Raw genomic sequence first — 26,687 nt, 5'->3', positions numbered from 1 at the left:
GCGTGACGTCATCACCTGGCGACGGAAGTGGAAGGTCTCCACGTGAGAGAAGAGTCCGGAGCGGCGGTGAGTGCGGCCGGGGAGAGGGAGAGAACTAGAGACCGGGGAGCCAGCGGGCACAGGCAGGAGCTCAGGCCCCAAAACAAGGGCTCCATAGCAGTGCCAGCGCCACAAGCGTAAGAGTCCCAGGGCCTCCGCATTAGTGCCGGCCACTACAGAAACATGATCCCCCCCATAACAGACACATCTCCCAGAACCTCTGCATCAGAGCCGGCCACTAAGAGTCAGTAGTAACCTCAGCCCAGAGCCCCCATAACAGAGACACCCCCCCCAGGGCCTCCACATCAGAGCCCCCACTACAGAGACACCCCCCCCCCACTCTCCACATCAGAGCCCCCACTACAGAGACACCCCCCCCCCCCCACTCTCCACATCAGTGCCCCCACTACAGAGACACCCCCCAGGGCCTCCACATCAGAGCCCCCACTACAGAGACACCCCCCCCAGGGCCTCCACATCAGAGCCCCCACTACAGAGACACCCCCCCCAGGGCCTCCACATCAGAGCCCCCACTACAGAGACACCCCCCCCCAGGGCCTCCACATCAGTGCCCCCACTACAGAGACACCCCCCCCCAGGGCCTCCACATCAGAGCCCCCACTACAGAGACACCCCCCCCAGGGCCTCCACATCAGTGCCCCCACTACAGAGACACCCCCCCCAGGGCCTCCACATCAGAGCCCCCACTACAGAGACACCCCCCCCCAGGGCCTCCACATCAGTGCCCCCACTACAGAGACACCCCCCCCAGGGCCTCCACATCAGTGCCCCCACTACAGAGACACCCCCCCCCCCACTCTCCACATCAGAGCCCCCACTACAGAGACACCCCCCCCCCAGGGCCTCCACATCAGTGCCCCCACTACAGAGACACCCCCCAGGTCCTCCACATCAGAGCCCCCACTACAGAGACACCACCCAGGTCCTCCACATCAGAGCCCCCACTACAGAGACACCCCCCCCAGGGCCTCCACATCAGAGCCCCCACTACAGAGACACCCCCCCAGGGCCTCCACATCAGAGCCCCCACTACAGAGACACCCCCCCCAGGGCCTCCACATCAGTGCCCCCACTACAGAGACACCCCCCCCAGGGCCTCCACATCAGAGCCCCCACTACAGAGACACCCCCCCCCCAGGGCCTCCACATCAGTGCCCCCACTACAGAGACACCCCCCCCAGGGCCTCCACATCAGTGCCCCCACTACAGAGACACCCCTCCCCCCACTCTCCACATCAGAGCCCCCACTACAGAGACACCCCCCCCCCAGGGCCTCCACATCAGTGCCCCCACTACAGAGACACCCCCCAGGTCCTCCACATCAGAGCCCCCACTACAGAGACACCACCCAGGTCCTCCACATCAGAGCCCCCACTACAGAGACACCCCCCCCCCACTCTCCACATCAGAGCCCCCACTACAGAGACACCCCCCCCCCCCACTCTCCACATCAGAGCCCCCACTACAGAGACACCCCCCAGGTCCTCCACATCAGAGCCCCCACTACAGAGACACCCCCCAGGTCCTCCACATCAGAGCCCCCACTACAGAGACACCCCCCCCCCACTCTCCACATCAGAGCCCCCACTACAGAGACATCCCCCCCCCAGGGCCTCCACATCAGTGCCCCCACTACAGAGACATCCCCCCCCCCCAGGGCCTCCACATCAGAGCCCCCACTACAGAGACATCCCCCCCCACTCTCCACATCAGAGCCCCCACTACAGAGACATCCCCCATGGCCTCCACATCAGAGCCCCCACTACAGAGACATCCCCCCCCCCACTCTCCACATCAGAGCCCCCACTACAGAGACACCCCCCCAGGGCCTCCACATCAGTGCCCCCACTACAGAGACACCCCCCCCCCCCCACTCTCCACATCAGAGCCCCCACTACAGAGACACCCCCCCCACTCTCCACATCAGAGCCCCCACTACAGAGACACCCCCCAGGTCCTCCACATCAGAGCCCCCACTACAGAGACACCCCCCCCCCCCCCAGGGCCTCCACATCAGAGCCCCCACTACAGAGACATCCCCCCCCCCCAGGGCCTCCACATCAGAGCCCCCACTACAGAGACACCCCCCCCCCCACTCTCCACATCAGAGCCCCCATAACAGAGACACCCCCCCCCCCACTCTCCACATCAGAGCCCCCACTACAGAGACACCCCCCCCCCACTCTCCACATCAGAGCCCCCACTACAGAGACACCCCCCCCACTCTCCACATCAGAGCCCCCACTACAGAGACACCCCCCAGGTCCTCCACATCAGAGCCCCCACTACAGAGACACCCCCCAGGTCCTCCACATCAGAGCCCCCACTACAGAGACACCCCCCCCCCACTCTCCACATCAGAGCCCCCACTACAGAGACATCCCCCCCCCAGGGCCTCCACATCAGTGCCCCCACTACAGAGACATCCCCCCCCCCCAGGGCCTCCACATCAGAGCCCCCACTACAGAGACATCCCCCCCCCCACTCTCCACATCAGAGCCCCCACTACAGAGACACCCCCCCAGGGCCTCCACATCAGTGCCCCCACTACAGAGACACCCCCCCCCCCCCACTCTCCACATCAGAGCCCCCACTACAGAGACACCCCCCCCACTCTCCACATCAGAGCCCCCACTACAGAGACACCCCCCAGGTCCTCCACATCAGAGCCCCCACTACAGAGACACCCCCCCCCCCCCAGGGCCTCCACATCAGAGCCCCCACTACAGAGACATCCCCCCCCCCCAGGGCCTCCACATCAGAGCCCCCACTACAGAGACACCCCCCCCCCCCCCCACTCTCCACATCAGAGCCCCCATAACAGAGACACCCCCCCCCCACTCTCCACATCAGAGCCCCCACTACAGAGACACCCCCCCCCCCACTCTCCACATCAGAGCCCCCACTACAGAGACACCCCCCCCACTCTCCACATCAGAGCCCCCACTACAGAGACACCCCCCAGGTCCTCCACATCAGAGCCCCCACTACAGAGACACCCCCCCCCCCCCAGGGCCTCCACATCAGAGCCCCCACTACAGAGACACCCCCCCCCCCAGGGCCTCCACATCAGAGCCCCCATAACAGAGACATCCCCCCCCCCAGGGCCCCCACATCAGAGCCCCCATAACAGAGACATCCCCCCCCCCCAGGGCCTCCACATCAGAGCCCCCACTACAGAGACACCCCCCAGGTCCTCCACATCAGAGCCCCCACTACAGAGACATCCCCCAGGGCCTCCACATCAGAGCCCCCACTACAGAGACCCCCCCCCAGGGCCTCCACATCAGAGCCCCCACTACAGAGACATCCCCCAGGGCCTCCACATCAGTGCCCCCACTACAGAGACACCCCCCCCCCCACTCTCCACATCAGAGCCCCCACTACAGAGACATCCCCCCCCCCCCCAGGGCCTCCACATCAGAGCCCCCACTACAGAGACATCCCCCCCCCAGGGCCTCCACATCAGAGCCCCCATAACAGAGACATCCCCCATGGCCTCCACATCAGAGCCCCCATAACAGAGACATCCCCCCCCCCAGGGCCTCCACATCAGAGCCCCCATAACATAGACATCCCCCCCCCAGGGCCTCCACATCAGAGCCCCCATAACATAGACATCCCCCATGGCCCCCACATCAGTGCCCCCACTACAGAGACACCCCCCCCCCCACTCTCCACATCAGAGCCCCCATAACAGAGACATCCCCCATGGCCCCCACATCAGTGCCCCCACTACAGAGACATCCCCCCCCACTCTCCACATCAGAGCCCCCACTACAGAGACATCCCCCATGGCCTCCACATCAGTGCCCCCATAACAGAGACATCCCCCCCCCATGGCCTCCACATCAGTGCCCCCATAACAGAGACATCCCCCAGGGCCTCCACATCAGTGCCCCCACTACAGAGACATCCCCCAGGGCCTCCACATAAGTGCCGGATACTACAGAGACATCCCCACTCTCTACATCAGAGCCCCCATAACAGAGACATCCCCCAGGGCCTCCACATCAGAGCCCCCACTACAGAGACATCCCCCATGGCCTCCGCATAAGTGCCGGCCACTACAGAGACATCCCCCCATGGCTTCCAGGCTTCCACATCAGAGCCCCCATAACAGAGACATCCCCCCCACTCTTCACATCAGTACCGGCCACTAAGAGTGAGTAGTAACCTCCACACCAGAGCCCCCACTACAGACACATTCCCCTCCATGGCCTCGTCATCAGTGCCGGCCACTAAGAGTCTGTATTGTCACGTTCACATCTGAGTTGGGCCACGGCAGGACCAGAACAACTTTGGAGATCTGTTCCATATGGACAAGAAACCTCCTGTATACAGGGCTTCAGTGTCCAGGGCTCTGCTGGGTCTGTGGCAGACTTGTGCACTAAGATCGCACTGGCGCGGGGTCTCCACATGATAGTGTCAGCACACAGAGCCTGATAGACCCCATGGGTTATAGTGGGAGCTTTCAGGTGTCCGTTATGGCCTCCTGTGTCCTAGCCTGTGACTATCAGGGTGCTGGCTACTCCACGTCTGAGCTCAGGGCACCTTCTGCATTTTATTCTCCTCTCCTAAATCTCATCTATTTTCTTCACCAGATTTTTCCACCACAAATCTTACAAAATGGGCAAAAAAGGAAAAATAGGAAAAAGCCGAAAGGATAAATTTTATCATTTGGCGAAGGAAACGGGTAAGTGATGCGTGCTGCACCTATAGACTGGTATAGGGGGATATACCGCACCTGTGTCATGATGTCTGACTCCTCCCCCTTTAGGTTACCGATCCCGTTCCGCATTCAAGCTCATTCAGCTGAATAGGAAGTTTCAGTTCCTACAGAAGGCGCGAGCTCTGGTGGATCTGTGCGCTGCCCCCGGAGGATGGTAGGTGTCATTGCATGCATGTATCTTAGCAGGACGTGGCCGTGTCCATATGTTCTGTATTGGGTCCTGCGGCCACACTGTGTCCGCCCTCTTTGCCACGATTGCACCAGTGCTCACTAGTAGTGCACTCACCGGGCTGCCATATCTAGATAAGCGTCCATGTGATGACCGGTCTTCAGAAGACGAATTCCACCACTGCAGCCATTGCCAGATCTCCTGGCGGCCATTGAGGGCCGGTCCCTGTGACCCCTTTAAGGCCCTTTGTGTAGAGATTGTCACGGCTTTCTCATGGTTTGTTCGGCTTCTTGGTAACACTTAAACCTGTCTCTCTTTTTTCTTTCAGGCTCCAGGTGGCCTCGAAGTTTATGCCGGTGTCCAGCCTTATAATAGGTGCGTGATATGTAATGGCCGCCACATATCATAGGATATCACTGATATACAACTACACACTATTGTCCTGAGCACGTGTCTGCGATACCAGGCGAAGACTCTGTATACAATACACTGGGATTATTAGACTATATTATATTACTATACTAGATTACAGTCTATTATACTATAATAACACTATCTATTATACTATATTACACTATTATACAATGTTATATACTATTATACTACATTATATTATATTACTATACTAGATTACAGTCTATTATACTATGTTACACTATTATACTATGTTATATACTATTATATTATACTAGATTACAGTCTATTATACTATGTTATATACTGTTATACTATATTATATTACTATACTATGTTATATACTATTATATTATACTAGATTACAATCTATCTATCATACTATATCACTATTGTTCTCTATTGGCTCTATGATGCTATATTATACCATATCGCCCTCTAATATACCATATTACACCCCATTTTTGCCCTGTTACGCTCTCTTTTGCTGTATGGCCTTCTCTGGGCTTATACTTGTGTTTTCTTCCCCCTGACACTTGTATGTTCCTTTTCTCCAGGGGTCGATCTTGTACCGATTAAACCAATCCCCAATGTGGTCACGTTCCAGGACGATATCACCAGCGAGTCCTGCAGACAGGTAATGGAGGCCGATGTGTCTATATGTATAATGTACATGACCGGCTCTTAAAGGGGTCCATGTAGTACTGCCCTATATACAGATGTAATACAGCCGCCTGTACCGGCCCTATAGATGGAGTCCCTGTAGTACTGTCCTATATACAGATGTAATACAGCCGCCTGTACCGGCCCTATAGATGGAGTCCCTGTAGTACTGTCCTATATACAGATGTAATACAGCCGCCTGTACCGGCCCTATAGATGGAGTCCCTGTAGTACTGTCCTATATACAGATGTAATACAGCCGCCTGTACCGGCCCTATAGATGACGCTGTTGCTCACGTCTTAAGTTTTGGTTCTTCTTTTGTTTACTCTTTAAGGTGTTGAAGAAGCAGCTCCAGACGTGGAAGGCCGATGTGGTGCTGAATGACGGAGCCCCAAATGTGGGAGCCAACTGGATCCACGATGCGTTTTCACAAGGTTGGCTCATGTGCGCAGATTATCTGTACATGAGAGGGCGTAATAGAGCAGCTGGGAGGGGGTAATAGAGCAGCCGGGAGGGCGTAATAGAGCAGCCGGGAGGGCGTCATGGAGCAGCCGGGAGGGCGTAATAGAGCAGCCGGGAGGGCGTCATGGAGCAGCCGGGAGGGCGTCATGGAGCAGCCTGGAGCAGCCGGGAGGGCGTCATGGAGCAGCCGGGAGGGCGTCATGGAGCAGCCGGGAGAGCGTCATGGAGCAGCCGGGAGGGCGTCATGGAGCAGCCGGGAGGGCGTCATGGAGCAGCCGGGAGGGCGTCATGGAGCAGCCGGGAGGGCGTCATGGAGCAGCCGGGAGGGCGTCATGGAGCAGCCGGGAGGGCGTCATGGAGCAGCCGGGAGGGCGTCATGGAGCAGCCGGGAGGGCGTCATGGAGCAGCCGGGAGGGCGTCATGGAGCAGCCGGGAGGGCGTCATGGAGCAGCCGGGAGGGCGTCATGGAGCAGCCGGGAGGGCGTCATGGAGCAGCCGGGAGGGCGTCATGGAGCAGCCGGGAGGGCGTCATGGAGCAGCCGGGAGGGCGTCATGGAGCAGCCGGGAGGGCGTCATGGAGCAGCCGGGAGGGCGTCATGGAGCAGCCGGGAGGGCGTCATGGAGCAGCCGGGAGGGCGTCATGGAGCAGCCGGGAGGGCGTCATGGAGCAGCCGGGAGGGCGTCATGGAGCAGCCGGGAGGGCGTCATGGAGCAGCCGGGAGGGCGTCATGGAGCAGCCGGGAGGGCGTCATGGAGCAGCCGGGAGGGCGTCATGGAGCAGCCGTGAGGGTGCATCTCCCATTGGGAACTTTCTGCAAAGCCAAAATATTGCAAGAAAAACCTCTAAAGGCAGGCGGGGGCTGAAGACGGCCAGGGTGTCTGCGCCTGTCCCAAGTGCGCTCAGTCCATCAATAGGACATGGTAGAGAAAACACTGTGTCACTTACTATTAGCTGCTGCCATCTGATAAGACAGAACACTAGCCACAAGGCTAGCCAAGGTCAAGAGAGGGGAACTGACAAGGCAAACACTGCACAGGGGGCACAAACTTATGTGACGTTAGAAAACTTGCTATAAATAGTGTAGATGGAGGTGGAGCGCCGCCATGTACATACAGGTAGATTAGTCAGGGGTGGGGGAGGGGCTTCCTTATCCCCTCCAGTCTCCGGCCTCCGGCTCGCTCTTATCTTCTCGCTCTGTGTCTTCTTCTTCTACAGTTCAGCTGTCTTTGATGGCGCTGCGGCTGGCCTGCGATTGTCTTGCGCGAGGCGGCTGGTTCATCACCAAGATCTTCCGCTCTGCCGATTATCAGTCCTTGCTCTGGATCCTGAAAAACTTTTTCAAGAAAGTGAGCTCAACCAAACCCCAGGCGTCTCGTAGCGAGAGTGCTGAGATATTCGTGGTGTGCCAGGGTAAGTGGTGAAGGGGGGAGGGGGGATATTTGTTACAAGTCTCCCAGACTCCTCTGTCCTCCTCCCCGTCTTCTCTCCCCCAGACTCCTCTGTCCTCCTCCTCCTCGTCTTCTCTCCCCCGGACTCCTCTGTCCTCCTCCTCGTCTTCTCTCCCCCGGACTCCTCTGTCCTCCTCCCCGTCTTCTCTCCCCAGACTCCTCTGTCCTCCTCCTCCTCGTCTTCTCTCCCCCGGACTCCTCTGTCCTCCTCCTCGTCTTCTCTCCCCCGGACTCCTCTGTCCTCCTCCTCGTCTTCTCTCCCCCGGACTCCTCTGTCCTCCTCCTCGTCTTCTCTCCCCCAGACTCCTCTGTCCTCCTCCTCGTCTTCTCTCCCCCGGACTCCTCTGTCCTCCTCCTCGTCTTCTCTCCCCCAGACTCCTCTGTCCTCCTCCTCGTCTTCTCTCCCCAGACTCCTCTGTCCTCCTCCTCGTCTTCTCTCCCCAGACTCCTCTGTCCTCCTCGTCTTCTCTCCCCCAGACTCCTCTGTCCTCCTCGTCTTCTCTCCCCAGACTCCTCTGTCCTCCTCCTCGTCTTCTCTCCCCAGACTCCTCTGTCCTCCTCGTCTTCTCTCCCCCGGATTCCTCTGTCCTCCTCCTCCTCGTCTTCTCTCCCCCGGACTCCTCTGTCCTCCTCGTCTTCTCTCCCCCGGACTCCTCTGTCCTCCTCCTCGTCTTCTCTCCCCCGGACTCCTCTGTCCTCCTCCTCGTCTTCTCTCCCCCAGACTCCTCTGTCCTCCTCCTCGTCTTCTCTCCCCCGGACTCCTCTGTCCTCCTCCTCGTCTTCTCTCCCCCAGACTCCTCTGTCCTCCTCCTCGTCTTCTCTCCCCCAGACTCCTCTGTCCTCCTCCTCCTCGTCTTCTCTCCCCCGGACTCCTCTGTCCTCCTCCTCGTCTTCTCTCCCCCAGACTCCTCTGTCCTCCTCCTCGTCTTCTCTCCCCCGGACTCCTCTGTCCTCCTCCTCGTCTTCTCTCCCCAGACTCCTCTGTCCTCCTCCTCGTCTTCTCTCCCCAGACTCCTCTGTCCTCCTCGTCTTCTCTCCCCCAGACTCCTCTGTCCTCCTCGTCTTCTCTCCCCAGACTCCTCTGTCCTCCTCCTCGTCTTCTCTCCCCAGACTCCTCTGTCCTCCTCGTCTTCTCTCCCCCGGATTCCTCTGTCCTCCTCCTCCTCGTCTTCTCTCCCCCGGACTCCTCTGTCCTCCTCCTCCTCTTCTCTCCCCCGGACTCCTCTGTCCTCCTCCTCCCCGTCTTCTCTCCCCAGACTCCTCTGTCCTCCTCCTCCTCTGTCCTCCTCCTCGTCTTCTCTCCCCCGGATTCCTCTGTCCTCCTCCTCCTCGTCTTCTCTCCCCAGACTCCTCTGTCCTCCTCCTCCTCTGTCCTCCTCCTCGTCTTCTCTCCCCCGGATTCCTCTGTCCTCCTCCTCCTCGTCTTCTCTCCCCAGACTCCTCTGTCCTCCTCCTCCTCTTCTCTCCCCCGGACTCCTCTGTCCTCCTCCTCGTCTTCTCTCCCCCGGACTCCTCTGTCCTCCTCCTCCTCCTCTTCTCTCCCCCAGACTCCTCTGTCCTCCTCCTCCTCTGTCTTCTCTCCCCCTCCTCTGTCTTCTCTCCCCCGGACTCCTCTGTCCTCCTCCTCCTCTTCTCTCCCCCAGACTCCTCTGTCCTCCTCCTCCTCTTCTCTCCCCCAGACTCCTCTGTCCTCCTCCTCCTCTGTCTTCTCTCCCCCGGACTCCTCTGTCCTCCTCCTCCTCTTCTCTCCCCCAGACTCCTCTGTCCTCCTCCTCCTCTTCTCTCCCCCAGACTCCTCTGTCCTCCTCCTCCTCCTCTGTCTTCCCTCCCCCGGACTCCTCTGTCCTCCTCCTCTGTCTTCCCTCCCCCGGACTCCTCTGTCCTCCTCCTCGTCTTCTCTCCCCCGGACTTCTCTGTCCTTCTCCTCGTCTTCTCTCACCCAGACTCCTCTGTCCTCTTCCTCTTCTCTCCCCCAGGCTCCTCTGTCCTCCTCCTCGTCTTCTCTCCCCCAGACTCCTCTGTCCTCCTCCTCGTCTTCTCTCCCCCAGACTCCTCTGTCCTCCTCCTCGTCTTCTCTCCCCCAGACTCCTCTGTCCTCCCCGTCTTCTCTCCCACAGACTCCTCTGTCCTCCTCCTCGTCTTCTCTCCCCCAGGCTCCTCTGTCCTCTTCCTCTTCTCTCCCCCGGACTCCTCTGTCCTCTTCCTCTTCTCTCCCCCAGACTCCTCTGTCCTCCCCGTCTTCTCTCCCCCGGACTCCTCTGTCCTCTTCCTCTTCTCTCCCCCAGGCTCCTCTGTCCTCTTCCTCTTCTCTCTCCCAGGCTCCTCTGTCCTCTTCCCTCCCCCAGACTCCTCTGTCCTCCTCCTCGTCTTCTCTCCCCCAGACTCCTCTGTCCTCCCCGTCTTCTCTCCCCCAGACTCCTCTGTCCTCCCCGTCTTCTCTCCCCCAGACTCCTCTGTCCTCCCCGTCTTCTCTCCCACAGACTCCTCTGTCCTCCCCGTCTTCTCTCCCACAGACTCCTCTGTCCTCCTCCTCGTCTTCTCTCCCCCAGGCTCCTCTGTCCTCTTCCTCTTCTCTCCCCCGGACTCCTCTGTCCTCTTCCTCTTCTCTCCCCCGGACTCCTCTGTTAGGGTGTAGCCGCGCTCCCTCTTCTCCTGTCCTATTCGTGGCCTCCTTTCTTCTTTTCCTCCAGTAGCATTTACTTGAAGTTGTCCACAAGTGGGGAATGTTCTTATTCCTGGTTGTCTTATGTCTCAGGATACCTGGCCCCTGATAAAATCGACAATCGGTTCTTTGATCCCAAATTTGCATTCAAGAATGTGGAGACGACAGTGCAGACCGTGTCCCAGCTGGTGTCACATAAGAAGCCCAAGGTAGGGTCTGACGTGTCTGCCGGTGAAGGGTGTCTTACAATTTGGGGTGGGAATATCACCGCCTAACACTCTAGTACGGGTTATGGGGATCACTAGGGTCACCCACATGGCGGGATTATTCTGCTGACTCTCCTTGTGTTTCCTATAGGCTGAAGGATATGAGGACGGACCCGTCTACCAGCGAGCGTCATTGGCGGAATTCCTGAAGACTCAGAATCCCGTGGACTTTCTCTCCAAGATCAGTGAGGTGGGTGTATATAGAGATCTAGGAGGGTGTATACTATAATGGCGGCCGCCGGTCAGTACCGTGTGCGTCCAGTCCTCTCTCTCGTCTTCTCTTAGCTCGTAGTAATCGCCGTTCTTATCTTATCTCTTTAGATTGTCATTGACGACCAGGAATTGGAGAACCTTCCGGCGACCACCAATGATATCCGGGAATGCTGCAAAGACATCAAAGTGCTGGGGCGCAAGGAGCTGAGGTGGGGTCTCGTCCTGCTCGCTGTCTCTCCGCCCTCCGCGCCGCCGCTTTACTCTGACCTCTGACCTTCACCTTGCAGGTCGCTCCTGAGCTGGAGATCTAAACTCCGCAGACACCTGGCGAAGAAACTGAAGGAGTCCAAGGCCTCAGCGGAGGAGATCAAGTAAGATGGAATAAGAAGCCGTCCCCCGTCTCAGGCCGCCATGTATAAATCATTAACCCTTCTCCTGCTGCAAGGATAGAGGGGGGTCTGACTGCTGAGAGACCCTCGATCCTGAGACCCCTCGATCCCCTGGTGGACGCTGACGCCCCCTCTGCCCCCGTCTATGGGAATGTACTTCAGTATCTCCAGCATTGATGTAAACAAGGGGCGCGTCAATGTCCTCCAGGCTTTCGGCTGACAAGGTTCACACACGGCCTGTTCTCCGGATCTCGGGGTCCGATCTATGACAAGAAGGGGAATCTATGAAGGGGTTAACACAGCTTTTCTGTGGAGACGTCTCCGTGGGCTTGTTATAGCTGTATCTGTGTAATTGCCTGCAGTCACCACTAGAGGGAGCGCACAGTTTACCCATTAAGCTCCCCCTAGTGGTGGCTGATACACAGATCCAGATCTCCAGCGTGGACAGTCATATATATTATATAACACGTGAAGGTTTCGCAGACGGTCACCCCCAACACAAACAACCCCCAGCCCACTCCTGACCTGTCTGTATGACCCACGGGGAGAGGATCCCTCGTCTCATCTCTATCTTATCTCTGTTCAGTCTCAGCTCTGATGAAGAGGGCGAAGGCTCTGCTGAGGAAGAGGAGAAGGCGGAGGAGGAGGACGACGAGGAGCAGAAGCTGGAGGAGAAGCTGGCCGAGCTGAAGGCTGAGGAGCTGGCGGCACTTAAGAGGTCAGTAAGGAGACTGTAATGGAGAAGGGTCTTTGCTTTCTGGACCCCCGGTGGCCACTGTATCCTAATGTCCATGCACCGGCACACGTCCGGCTCCAGCGCAGTGACCCAGTGGCCACTGTATCCTAATGTCCCTGCACCAGCACACGTCAGGCTCCAGCGCGGTGACCCGGTGGCCACTGTATCCTAATGTCCATGCACCGGCACACGTCCGGCTCCAGCGCGGTGACCCGGTGGCCACTGTATCCTAATGTCCCTGCACCAGCACACGTCAGGCTCCAGCGCAGTGACCCGGTGGCCACTGTATCCTAATGTCCATGCACCGGCACACGTCCGGCTCCAGCGCGGTGACCCAGTGGCCACTGTATCCTAATGTCCCTGCACCAGCACACGTCAGGCTCCAGCGCGGTGACCCGGTGGCCACTGTATCCTAATGTCCATGCACCGGCACACGTCCGGCTCCAGCGCGGTGACCCGGTGGCCACTGTATCCTAATGTCCATGCACCGGCACACGTCTGGCTCCAGCGCGGTGACCCGGTGGCCACTGTATCCTAATGTCCATGCACCGGCACACGTCAGGCTCCAGCACGGTGACCCGGTGGCCACTGTATCCTAATGTCCCTGCACCGGCACACGTCAGGCTCCAGCGCGGTGACCCAGTGGCCACTGTATCCTAATGTCCATGCACCGGCACACGTCCGGCTCCAGCGCAGTGACCCGGTGGCCACTGTATCCTAATGTCCATGCACCGGCACACGTCAGGCTCCAGCGCAGTGACCCGGTGGCCACTGTATCCTAATGTCCCTGCACCGGCACACGTCCGGCTCCAGCGCAGTGACCCGGTGGCCACTGTATCCTAATGTCCATGCACCGGCACACGTCAGGCTCCAGCGCAGTGACCCGGTGGCCACTGTATCCTAATGTCCATGCACCAGCACACGTCCGGCTCCAGCGCAGTGACCCGGTGGCCACTGTATCCTAATGTCCATGCACCGGCACACGTCCGGCTCCAGCGCAGTGACCCGGTGGCCACTGTATCCTAATGTCCATGCACCGGCACACGTCTGGCTCCAGCGCAGTGACCCGGTGGCCACTGTATCCTAATGTCCATGCACCGGCACACGTCAGGCTCCAGCGCAGTGACCCGGTGGCCACTGTATCCTAATGTCCATGCACCAGCACACGTCCGGCTCCAGCGCAGTGACCCGGTGGCCACTGTATCCTAATGTCCATGCACCAGCACACGTCCGGCTCCAGCGCAGTGACCCGGTGGCCACTGTATCCTAATGTCCATGCACCGGCACACGTCCGGCTCCAGCGCGGTGACCCGGTGGCCACTGTATCCTAATGTCCGTGCACCGGCACACGTCCGGCTCCAGCGCGGTGACCCGGTGGCCACTGTATCCTAATGTCCATGCACCGGCACACGTCCGGCTCCAGCGCAGTGACCCGGTGGCCACTGTATCCTAATGTCCATGCACCGGCACACGTCCGGCTCCAGCGCAGTGACCCGGTGGCCACTGTATCCTAATGTCCATGCACCGGCACACGTCCGGCTCCAGCGCGGTGACCCGGTGGCCACTGTATCCTAATGTCCATGCACCGGCACACGTCCGGCTCCAGCGCAGTGACCCGGTGGCCACTGTATCCTAATGTCCATGCACCGGCACACTTCCGGCTCCAGCGCAGTGACCCGGTGGCCACTGTATCCTAATGTCCATGCACCAGCACACGTCCGGCTCCAGCGCAGTGACCCAGTGGCCACTGTATCCTAATGTCCATGCACCGGCACACGTCCGGCTCCAGCGCAGTGACCCAGTGGGCACTGTATCCTAATGTCCATGCACCGGCACACGTCCGGCTCCAGCGCAGTGACCCAGTGGCCACTGTATCCTAATGTCCATGCACCGGCACACGTCCGGCTCCAGCGCAGTGACCCGGTGGCCACTGTATCCTAATGTCCATGCACCGGCACACGTCAGGCTCCAGCGCGGTGACCCGGTGGCCACTGTATCCTAATGTCCATGCACCGGCACACGTCTGGCTCCAGCGCAGTGACCCGGTGGCCACTGTATCCTAATGTCCATGCACCGGCACACGTCCGGCTCCAGCGCGGTGACCCAGTGGCCACTGTATCCTAATGTCCATGCACCGGCACACGTCCGGCTCCAGCGCGGTGACCCAGTGGCCACTGTATCCTAATGTCCATGCACCGGCACACGTCCGGCTCCAGCGCGGTGACCCAGTGGCCACTGTATCCTAATGTCCATGCACCGGCACACGTCCGGCTCCAGCGCAGTGACCCGGTGGCCACTGTATCCTAATGTCCATGCACCGGCACACGTCCGGCTCCAGCGCGGTGACCCGGTGGCCACTGTATCCTAATGTCCATGCACCAGCACACGTCCGGCTCCAGCGCGGTGACCCGGTGGCCACTGTATCCTAATGTCCATGCACCAGCACACGTCCGGCTCCAGCGCAGTGACCCGGTGGCCACTGTATCCTAATGTCCATGCACCAGCACACGTCCGGCTCCAGCGCGGTGACCCAGTGGCCACTGTATCCTAATGTCCATGCACCGGCACACGTCAGGCTCCAGCGCGGTGACCCGGTGGCCACTGTATCCTAATGTCCATGCACCGGCACACGTCCGGCTCCAGCGCAGTGACCCGGTGGCCACTGTATCCTAATGTCCATGCACCGGCACACGTCCGGCTCCAGCGCGGTGACCCGGTGGCCACTGTATCCTAATGTCCATGCACCGGCACACGTCCGGCTCCAGCGCAGTGACCCGGTGGCCACTGTATCCTAATGTCCATGCACCGGCACACTTCCGGCTCCAGCGCAGTGACTCGGTGGCCACTGTATCCTAATGTCCATGCACCGGCACACGTCCGGCTCCAGCGCAGTGACCCAGTGGCCACTGTATCCTAATGTCCATGCACCGGCACACGTCTGGCTCCAGCGCAGTGACCCAGTGGCCACTGTATCCTAATGTCCATGCACCGGCACACGTCCGGCTCCAGCGCAGTGACCCGGTGGCCACTGTATCCTAATGTCCATGCACCAGCACACGTCAGGCTCCAGCGCGGTGACCCGGTGGCCACTGTATCCTAATGTCCATGCACCGGCACACGTCTGGCTCCAGCGCAGTGACCCGGTGGCCACTGTATCCTAATGTCCATGCACCAGCACACGTCCGGCTCCAGCGCAGTGACCCGGTGGCCACTGTATCCTAATGTCCATGCACCAGCACACGTCCGGCTCCAGCGCAGTGACCCGGTGGCCACTGTATCCTAATGTCCATGCACCAGCACACGTCCGGCTCCAGCGCGGTGACCCAGTGGCCACTGTATCCTAATGTCCGTGCACCAGCACATGTCCGGCTCCAGCGCGGTGTGAACACATCCTTACAAATCTCTGGGTTTTTTTTTCTTTAGGAAGAAGAAACAGTTGCTGAAGGCGCAGCGCCGCCAGAGACTGAGGACCGAGCTGAAGATGGATCTGCCCGGGGTGTCCATCGCTGATGACGGAGACACCGGGATGTTTTCTCTCAAGGCCATAGGCAAGAATGACGTAAGTAACTGCGGCTGGTGCGGGACTACAACTCCCAGCATGCACACGGCTAGGACTTGTGGGAGTGAATGGAGCATGCTGGGAGTTGTAGTTTCTGCCCCCGGCCTAGTGGCTGCGTGTTACAGGGATGTCCACCAGGGGGTGCTCACAGTAGTGTGCATATACTGCTATACTATTCCCAGTATGCCCAGGGAGGGCGCCGGCGGGCCGTGTACTGCAGGGTGACGTTTAACCCCTTCCTGTAAATGGATGCACGCTGCCATACCTGCCCATGGAGCCCTGGTGATGGGAGGGGGCTCGGTGCTTGGGCAGGGGTCCCTGGGGGTGCTTGGGTGGTCCTAACTGCAGCCCTGGTTGTATCTGTGATGTTTCTGCTCCTCGTAGCTGTTACAGACCCTGTCACGTGGAGACATGGCCGCCGCCGACGCTCTGGTGTCACACGGTGACCCTAATGATGGCGACATCTGCCTGTCAGACCTGGAGGACATGGAGGACGATGAGATCTCGCTGGCCAGTGACCTGGACGAAGAAGACCTGGAAGACGTGAGGAAGCGGGAGAAGAAGCTGCAGCCCACAAGGTCAGAGCCGCCATCACTGCAGCGTCAGGTCTCGGCTCTTCTTTTACCGCCATTGTTTTACCTTCTGATTTCGGTTTCCCCAGGGAGCCCGCACCAGTCTCCGAGCAGCCCGAGGACGAGGGCGAGACCAACCCTCTGTTACTCTCCCTGGAAGAGAAGTCAGACCGAGAACAAAGGGACACAAACCTGTGGTTTGGAAAGGTTGGTGCAAGTGAATGGTCCTGCTGTGTGGCCCCGCAATCACCATACTGTGGCCCCCACACATAGAGCGGGCCACCGTGTAGATGAGGAGGGGTCTGTGCCGTGTCATGTGACCAGATACCTTGCTATAATCATGGCCTCTGTTTGATTTCAGGGGATATTTTCATCAGTTCTACAATCGGATGCGGACGAGGAGCTGGAGATCAAGCAGAGCAAGATATTACAGGGGAACCTGAGTGGTGAGTGGCCCCCCAGGGTGGAGGACCCCCGTAGTGGCCCCCCAGGGTGGAATACCCCCGCAGTGACCCCATACAGTAGCGTGGCCCTCGTACAGTATGATGCTCAGTTGTTTTGGACCTACACTATAAGCCTCTTCCTTGTGGCCCCGTACAGTATAATGCTCCCTCATTGTGGCCCCTGCATAGTATAATGCCCCACACTATAAGCCCCTTCCTTGTGGCCCCGCACACAGTATAATAATAATAATAATACATTTTATTTCTATAGCGCCAACATATTCCGCAGCGCTGTACAATTTATAGGGTTCAGATACAGACATACATAACAAAGAACGTCATTTCACACAATGGGACTGAGGGCCCTGCTCACCAGAGCTTACAATCTATGAGGTAGAGGGGGTGACACAAGAGGTAGCAGGGGCGGCATTGCTTATACAGTGTTCAGACAATTTTGTGCATTAGGAATTGTGATCGGCCGGTCTGATAAGATGCGTCTTTAGTTTGCGTTTGAAACTGTAGAAATTGGGAGTTAATCTTATTGTCCGGGGTAGAGCATTCCAGAGAAGTGGTGCAGCTCGGGAGAAGTCTTGTATACGAGCGGGGGAGGTTCTGATAATAGAGGATGGAAGTGTTAGGTCATTGAGTGAGCGGAGAACACGGGTTGGGCGGTAGACAGAGATGAGGGAGGAAATGTAGGGAGGTGCGGCTTTATGGAGAGCCTTGTGGGGGAGGGGGAGAACTTTATATTTTATTCTATAATGAATAGGCAGCCAATGTAGTGACTGGCACAGACCGGAGGCCTCGCTGTAGTGACCGGCACAGACCGGAGGCCTCGCTGTAGTGACCGGCACAGACCGGAGGCCTCGCTGTAGTGACCGGCACAGACCGGAGGCCTCGCTGTAGTGACCGGCACAGACCGGAGGCCTCGCTGTAGTGACCGGCACAGACCGGAGGCCTCGCTGTAGTGACCGGCACAGACCCGAGGCCTCGCTGTAGTGACCGGCACAGACCGGAGGCCTCGCTGTAGTGACCGGCACAGACCGGAGGCCTCGCTGTAGTGACCGGCACAGACCGGAGGCCTCGCTGTAGTGACCGGCACAGACCGGAGGCCTCGCTGTAGTGACCGGCACAGACCGGAGGCCTCGCTGTAGTGACCGGCACAGACCGGAGGCCTCGCTGTAGTGACCGGCACAGACCGGAGGCCTCGCTGTAGTGACCGGCACAGACCGGAGGCCTCGCTGTAGTGACCGGCACAGACCGGAGGCCTCGCTGTAGTGACCGGCACAGACCGGAGGCCTCGCTGTAGTGACCGGCACAGACCGGAGGCCTCGCTGTAGTGACCGGCACAGACCGGAGGCCTCGCTGTAGTGACCGGCACAGACCGGAGGCCTCGCTGTAGTGGCCGGCACAGACCGGAGGCCTCGCTGTAGCGTCTCGCCTGATAGATGAGCCGCTGCATTCAGAATAGATTGTAGAGGGGAGAGTTTAGTGAGGGGGAGACGGATTAGTAAGGAGTTACAGTAGTCAAGGCGAGAATGAATCAGAGAGACAATAAGTGTCTTTAGTGTATCTCTGGTAAGGAAAGAGTGTATTCTGGAGATGGTTTTGAGGTGGAGGTGACATGAACGTGCGAGTGATTCAATATGAGGGGTGAAGGAAAGGTCTGCGTCACACATGACCCCGAGGCAGCGGGCCTACTGCCTAGGAGCTATAGTAAGGCCTGAGACTGCAATGGATATATCAGGGACAGATCTGTTAGATGGTGGAAACAGTAGTAGTTCAGTCTTAGAGAGATTTAGTGTCAGATAGAGCGAGGACATGATATTAGAGACAGCAGAGAGACAGTCACTAGTGTTCTGTATGAGTGCAGGGGTGATGTCACGGGAAGATGTGTATAATTGGGTGTCATCAGCATAAAGATGGGACCTGAAGCCAAATCTGGCGATGGTTTGTCCAATGGGGGCTGTGTAGAGAGAAAAGAGCAGGGGGCCGAGGACCGAGCCCTGAGGAACCCCAACAGCAAGGGAAAGCGGGGAGGAAACAGAGCCCGCAAATGATAGACTGAAAGTGTGGTCTGAGAGATAAGAGGAGAACCAGTATAATGCTCCCTCATTGTGGCCCTTGCATAGTATAATGCCCCACACTATAAGCCCCTTCCTTGTGGCCCCTAATTCCTCACCCCATTCTGTGGGCGGCATCCGGGAGCAGCGGTGATGTAGTGACGTCCTCACGTGGCCCCGTCGGCTTTCTAGATATCGGAGCAGAGACGGGCTGCAGGGTAAAGCAGGGAGAGGACGGCTTCCTGCTTCACCACCGCGCCCAACTCCATCCAATGCCAATGAGGTGACCGGGACCGCGCCTGAAATCTGTGAGGGGGGGGGGTGGCAGGATCTGTGGCGGCTGATCACAGAGAGCAATGGCTTGCATGCACTGGCTGACCGTCTGACACTTTATCGTTCTCCAGAAAAAAAGACACAGGGTAAGAAGGAGAATAAGAAAAAACGTAAAAGCCGAGAAGAAACCCCCGCAGACGAGAGCAAAGAAGCGGGTGAGGAGGCCGGAGCGCCGCCCGAGGCCACCAAACAGGAACCAACCGCAGAGGACGTGAGTGACACGGACAGCGACAGCAGCGACGAGGAGAGGTGAGGGGCCGAAGCGCGGGGTGACCGCCATACCAGCCACCTGTCACATGGTCCTAACCCCATAATCCTCCATGATTGTAGGGAGATCCAGTCCATGAAGAAGAAGAAGAAGTCTGGGAAGAGAAGTCTGGAGGAGGGCGACGGCTTTGAGGTGGTTCCTGTGGAGCGTCCAGGTGGGTGTAGTGAGGGGTCTGCAGGGAACGGCTCAGGCCCAAGTCTTCTGTATTGTCCAGCCCTATGGTTGGCTCTTTAACCCTTTCCCACCGATGGGATTTTTTGATTTTCGTTTTTCGTTTTTGACTCCCCTCCTTCTAAACCCCATAACTTTTTTATTTCTCCGCTCCCAGAGTCATATGAGGTTTTAATTTTTGCGGGACAAATTTTTCTTCCTGATGCCGCCATTATTTATTCTATATAATGTACTGGGAAGCAGGGAAAAAATTCAGAATGGGGTGGATTTGAAGAAAAAAAGCATTTCTGCGACTTTCTTACGGGCTTTGGTTTTACGGCGTTCACTGCGCAGCCACATTGACCTGTCCCCTGTATTCTGTGTTTGGTTACGATTCCGGGGATACCTCATGTATAAGGTTTTATTTACATTTTGACCCCTAAAAAAAATGCAAAACTGTGTTCAAAATTTTTTTTTGAAAAGTCGCCATATTCCGACAGCCGTAACTTTTTTATACGTCCGTGTACGGGGATGCATAGGGCGTCTTTTTTTGCGGGGCCGGGTGTACTTTGTAGTTCTACCATTTTCGGGAAATGTTTTTGCTTTGATCACTTTTTATTCAAATTTGTATCAGAATCAAAACCGTGAAAAAACGGCGGTTTGGCACTTTTGACCATTTTTCCCGCTACGGCGTTTACCGAACAGGAAAAATATTTGTATAGCTTTGTAGAGCTGGCGATTTCGGACGCAGGGATACCTAACATGTATGTGTTTCACAGTTTTTAACTACTTTTATATGTGTTCTAGGGAAAGGGGGGTGATTTGAACTTTTAATACTTTTTATATTTTTTTATATATATTTTTTTTTTTATTTTATTTTTTGCATCTATTAGACCCCTCCCCCCCTAGGGGTGCTGAACCCCAGGGGGTCTGATCACTAATGCAATGCATTACAATGCTAATGCACTGACCAGCCTGCAAAAGAGAGGATTTGCAGACAAGCCTGGGAGCCTTGTACAAGGCTCCCGGCTGTTATGGCAATATGACGTCGGCCCTGGAGCATGCTCCAGGAGCCGGCGATCCCGGGCAAAATGGTGGCGCCCATGCGCCACCAGGAAAATGGCGCCTCCGGCGCCTTTGACCGCGGCGCCGGAGGGGTTAATGCCTCCGATCGGTCCCCGGACCGATCGGAGGCATTAGAGCCGGTTGTCTACTGCTTAAAGCAGTAGACACCCGGCGGCTATGGCGGCCGCCCGGCTCCCGTACTATTACGGCGCATGTCGGGAAGGGGTTAAGGGGGTTATTGTTGGGGGCAATCCCTGGAATACAGCATCAGTATCAGATCAGTGGGGGTCCGACACCCGAACCCCCAACAATCAGCTGCCGTATACCAAGCACAGCGCCATACATTGTATAGTGGCAGTGCTTGGTATTGCAGCTCAGTCCTAGCCATGTGAATGGGGCTGAGCTTGGGTAGATGCTAGAATGACGGGGGTAACGTTACCATTGTCAGGAGTGACCGGAGGGAGGGGAATGTTGTGGTTTTGTTTCCAGGATGAGTAACAGAGGAGCGTTACCCTGCAGTCTGTATTGGGTTATATTCTCACACATTGGTTTTCCCTCCGCAGTGAAGCGCTCCCGTGTCTTGGACCCCGCAGGCCTCGCCCTCGGAACGGTCATCGCCACGTCGAAGAAAGCCACCAGGGACCTCATTGACAACTCCTTTAACAAGTAGGTACCTCTCCGGCAGGACGCGTTGTCGTCCCCCCTCCCCCGCTTGTATGACCTCATCGCCTGTCTCCTCCAAGGCGAGCCTTCAATGAGGCTGAGGACGACCTCCCCGACTGGTTCCTGGCGGAAGAGAAGAAACATCGGGCCGTGCAGATTCCAGTCAACCGTGAGATGATGGAGGAATATCGGAGGCGGCAGAAGGAGCTCAACGCCCGGCCGATCAAGAAGGTGGCAGAAGCCAAGGCTAGAAAGCGAAGACGGGTGAGGCTTAGAAGCGCTGCCCCTCCTGGTTGTGTCTAGTATTGCAGCTCATTCCCATTGGACCGGCCCGTGGACAGGAGGGGCGCTGTTTGTAATGTTTCCGCTGTTTGTAAAGTTTCCGCCGTTTCCTCATTGACCTGACTTTCTCCTTTCACAGATGTTGAAAAAGATGGAACAAGCCAAGAAGAAGGCCGAAGCCGTGGTCAACACAGTGGACATTTCGGAGCGGGAGAAGGCCGCTCAGTTGCGCGGGTAACTTGCCGCTTCCTACATTTTATGCTTTGGCTGTGCGGCATTCTTAAACAATGGCTGCTTATCCCCAGGAATGGCGCCACCCTTGTCCGCAGGTTGGGTCTGGTATTGCAACATCTTAGACAAAACCACAGGCAAGGATGGCGCCGTCACTGGTCTAGTCTGACCATGTTAGGAGATGTCTGGTCGAGCGCCAGTAAACACCGCCCTTGTGCCTACACTGAGGACTACGGCCCTGAATACAGAGGTCCCTGGCTACATATTGGGGACACCTGTGATGTCATTGGTGATGTCACAGGGACACCTGTATACACATCTAGTATCACGTGTCACCACAAATGGTTAAGTGCAGCGGTCCTGGGCATGAAGGGTTAAAGATGCCGCCATTTTCTGTCCGTGACTCCTTTCTGTCCCTCGTCTTTCCAGGATCTATAAGAAGGCCGGGCTCGGGAAGGAGAAGCGTCAGGTCACCTATGTAGTGGCCAAGAAAGGTGTCGGGAAGAAAGTCAGGCGACCGGCGGGAGTCAAAGGCCAGTTCAGGGTGGTGGACGGCAGGATGAAGAAGGACATGAAAGGACAGCAGCGCAAGAGGAGATGAGACGCGCCCCGTCACGCCTAAGGAGGTCTCCAGCTTGTGTGGTCCTCGGGGACAGATCTGGACTTCAATCTATTGTATCATATAACTTTTAATAAATAGAACTAATACTCCATGTGGTCCTGCACATACTGGTGGACCTGCACAATCTGGTGGTCCTGCACATACTGATGGTCCCGCACATACTGATGGTCCTGCACATACTGATGGTCCCGCACCTTCTGATGGTCCCGCACATACTAATGGTCCTGCACCTTCTGGTGGTCCCGCACATACTGATGGTCCCGCACCTTCTGGTGGTCCCGCACATACTAATGGTCCTGCACCTTCTGGTGGTCCCGCACATACTGGTGGTCCTGCACATACTGGTGGTCCTGCACATACTGATGGTCCCGCACATACTGATGGTCCTGCACATTCTGGTGGTCTTGCACATACTGGTGGTCCCGCACATACTAATGGTCCTGCACCTTCTGGTGGTCCCGCACATACTGATGGTCCCGCACATTCTGGTGGTCCCGCACATTCTGGTGGTCCCGCACATACTGATGGTCCCGCACATACTGATGGTCCCGCACATTCTGGTGGTCCCGCACATACTAATGGTCCTGCACCTTCTGGTGGTCCCGCACATACTGATGGTCCCGCACCTTCTGGTGGTCCCACACATACTGATGGTCCCGCACATACTGATGGTCCCGCACCTTCTGGTGGTCCTGCCCGTACTGGTGGTCCTGCCCATTCTGGTGGTCCTGCCCATTCTGGTGGTCCTGCCCATACTGGTGGTCCTGCACATACTGATGGTCCTGCACATTCTGGTGGTCCTGCACATACTGATGGTCCCGCACCTTCTGGTGGTCCCGCACATACTGATGGTCCCGCACCTTCTGGTGGTCCCGCACATACTGATGGTCCTGCACCTTCTGGTAGTCCTGCACATACTGATGGTCCCGCACCTTCTGGTGGTCCTGCACATACTGATGGTCCCGCACATACTGATGGTCCCGCACCTTCTGGTGGTCCTGCCCGTACTGGTGATCCTGCACATTCTGGTGGTCTTGCACATACTGGTGGTCCCGCACATACTAATGGACCTGCACATACTGGTGGTCCTGCACATACTGATGGTCCCGCACCTTCTGGTGGTCCTGCCCGTACTGATGGTCCTGCACCTTCTGGTGGTCCCGCACATACTGGTGGTCCCGCACATACTGGTGGTCCCGCACATACTAATGGACCTGCACATACTGGTGGTCTTGCACATACTGATGGTCCCGCACATTCTGGTGGTCCTGCACATACTGATGGTCCCACACCTTCTGGTGGTCCCGCACATTCTGGTGGTCCCGCACATTCTGGTGGTCCTGCACATACTGATGGTCCTGCACATTCTGGTGGTCCCGCACATACTGGTGGTCCTGCACCTTCTGGTGGTCCCGCACATACTGATGGTCCTGCATCTTCTGGTGGTCCCGCACATTCTGGTGGTCCTGCACATACTGATGGTCCTGCACCTTCTGGTGGTCCTGCACATACTGATGGTCCCGCACCTTCTGGTGGTCCTGCACATACTGGTGGTCTTGCACATACTGGTGGTCCCGCACATACTAATGGTCCCGCACATACTGGTGGTCCTGCACATACTGATGGTCCCGCACATACTGGTGGTCCTGCACATACTGATGGTCCTGCACCTTCTGGTGGTCCCGCACATTCTGGTGGTCCTGCACATACTGATGGTCCTGCACATTCTGGTGGTCCCGCACATACTGATGGTCCCGCACCTTCTAGTGGTCCCACACATTCTGGTGGTCCTGCACATACTGATGGTCCCGCACATACTGATGGTCCCGCACATTCTGGTGGTCCCGCACATACTGATGGTCCCGCACATACTGATGGTCCTGCACCTTCTGGTGGTCCTGCACATACTGATGGTCCCGCACCTTCTGGTGGTCCCGCACATACTGGTGGACCTGCACATTCTGGTGGTCCTGCACATACTGGTGGTCCTGCACATACTGATGGTCCTGCACATACTATTGGTTCTGCACATTCTGGTGGTCCCGCACATACTGATGGTCCCGCACATTCTGGTGGTCCTGCACATACTGATGGTCCCGCACATTCTGGTGGTCCTGCACATACTATTGGTTCTGCACCTCTGGTGGTCCTGCACATACTGGTGTCCCTAAACCTTTGGTGATCCTGCACATTCTGGTGGTCCTGCACATTCTGGTGGTCCTGCACATACTGATGGTCCCGCACCTTCTGGTGGTCCTGCACATACTGGTGGACCTGCACATTCTGGTGGTCCTGCACATTCTGGTGGTCTTGCACATACTGGTGGTCCTGCACATACTGGTGGTCCTGCACATACTGATGGTCCTGCACATACTATTGGTTCTGCACATTCTGGTGGTCCCGCACATACTGATGGTCCCGCACATTCTGGTGGTCCTGCACATACTGATGGTCCCGCACATTCTGGTGGTCCTGCACATACTATTGGTTCTGCACCTCTGGTGGTCCTGCACATACTGGTGTCCCTAAACCTTTGGTGATCCTGCACATTCTGGTGGTCCCGCACATACTGATGGTCCCGCACATTCTGGTGGTCCTGCACATACTGGTGGTCCTGCACATACTGATGGTCCCGCACCTTCTGGTGGTCCTGCACATACTGGTGGACCTGCACATTCTGGTGGTCCTGCACATTCTGGTGGTCTTGCACATACTGATGGTCCTGCACATACTATTGGTTCTGCACATTCTGGTGGTCCCGCACATACTGGTGGTCCTGCACATACTGATGGTCCTGCACATACTATTGGTTCTGCACATTCTGGTGGTCCCGCACATTCTGATGGTCCCGCACATACTGATGGTCCCGCACATTCTGGTGGTCCTGCACATACTGATGGTCCCGCACATTCTGGTGGTCCTGCACATACTGATGGTCCCGCACATTCTGGTGGTCCTGCACATACTATTGGTTCTGCACCTCTGGTGGTCCTGCACATACTATTGGTTCTGCACCTCTGGTGGTCCTGCACATACTAATGGTCCCGCACATACTAATGGTCCTGTACATACTGGTGGTCCTGCACATACTGGTGGTCCTGCACATACTGGTGGTCCTGCACATGCTGATGGTCCCGCACATTCTGGTGGTCCTGCACATACTATTGGTTCTGCACCTCTGGTGGTCCTGCACATACTGGTGTCCCTAAACCTTTGGTGATCCTGCACCTCCAACGTACCTGCATGTATCCCTTGTACATATCCTTGGTGACGATTGCCATGACCTGGGTCTTCATAGCAGATTTCCAGGTGCAGTTTTCTCCTCCCTTCTTTGTGGTGGGCTCGGTATTACAGATGGTTATCATAGTGACTACATTATAGATGCCGTATAGATCAGAACCTCCCAGTGTCAGAGGTGGGCATTTTCAAAGCTCTAAGTCACGCCCCCTTGCCTGCTTCTGCCTGACCCCACCCACTTGACATTAAGCAGCCCAGATAGTTTTGGTGTCTGATATGCTAACAAGTGACTGCTCAGGAAGGGCGAGGGCCTGAGAGAAAACAGCAACTGTGCCCAAATTGGTAGAGGAGACGGCTATTAAAGAAGGATTATGAATGATAATGTTTTCCCTTAGCCCAAACAGCAGCACAACTGGGGTATTCCTGCCCCTATGAGCTGTTAGGACAGGGGGAATTTTTAATTACCTAACAGCTTTTGACCCCTATAAGAGGCCGGAAGACCAACTCCCCCTTGTGTTAGTATCAAGTATAGCATATAAAGAGCAATTACAAAGTGGTACACACACATACACAAAATCTGTACAATAGCACCTCTTGGGGAGGGAGCCTTGTGCTGCTGTTTGGGCTAAGGGAAAACAGATTATCATTCATAATCTTTCTTTCCCCCTACGCCCAACAGCAGCACAACTGGGGATTTAGCAAGTATTATCTCCCCTAGGGCGGGACCTCCTGCCAGGCTGATGCCAAGACGGAGTGCCCAAATGCTGTAGCATCGGCCGTACGCCAGTCCAATCTGTAGTGTTTGGCAAAAGTCAGCTGTGAGCTCCAAGAGGCTGCAGCACATATCTGGTCCAGAGAGAGGAACCGTGTCTCTGCCCATGATGTCGCCACTGCTCGGGTGGCATGGGCTCGTAGGAAATCTGGAACAGGAAGATTCTGAGCCCGTAGGGAACAGCTAATGGCTTCTCTGATCCATCTAGACA

The 26,687-nt window shown here is 57.1% G+C and overlaps 1 protein-coding gene across 1 annotated transcript; it reads left to right on the top strand.

The window, feature by feature from the left end:
- FTSJ3 (FtsJ RNA 2'-O-methyltransferase 3) lies at positions 1–22,526 on the top strand. The gene is made up of 22 exons (XM_075258658.1): positions 1–66; positions 4,665–4,756; positions 4,841–4,946; positions 5,290–5,336; positions 5,933–6,012; positions 6,374–6,473; positions 7,718–7,912; positions 10,706–10,821; positions 10,970–11,068; positions 11,200–11,300; positions 11,379–11,462; positions 12,067–12,198; positions 15,640–15,775; positions 16,160–16,353; positions 16,437–16,554; positions 16,709–16,793; positions 19,258–19,435; positions 19,517–19,608; positions 21,233–21,335; positions 21,413–21,596; positions 21,754–21,848; positions 22,275–22,526. Exons 2-22 carry the CDS (start codon positions 4,690–4,692, stop codon positions 22,444–22,446), a joined length of 2,484 nt encoding a protein of 827 aa, XP_075114759.1. The 5' UTR covers positions 1–66; positions 4,665–4,689; the 3' UTR covers positions 22,447–22,526.
- The last annotated feature ends 4,161 nt before the right edge of the window (positions 22,527–26,687 follow it).

The sequence above is a fragment of the Leptodactylus fuscus genome, chromosome 10, assembly GCF_031893055.1.
Source record: "Leptodactylus fuscus isolate aLepFus1 chromosome 10, aLepFus1.hap2, whole genome shotgun sequence".
Lineage (NCBI taxonomy): Eukaryota > Metazoa > Chordata > Amphibia > Anura > Leptodactylidae > Leptodactylus > Leptodactylus fuscus.
Note: the sequence above shows the minus strand (reverse complement) of the source record. Positions and strands in the feature narration are given on the sequence as shown.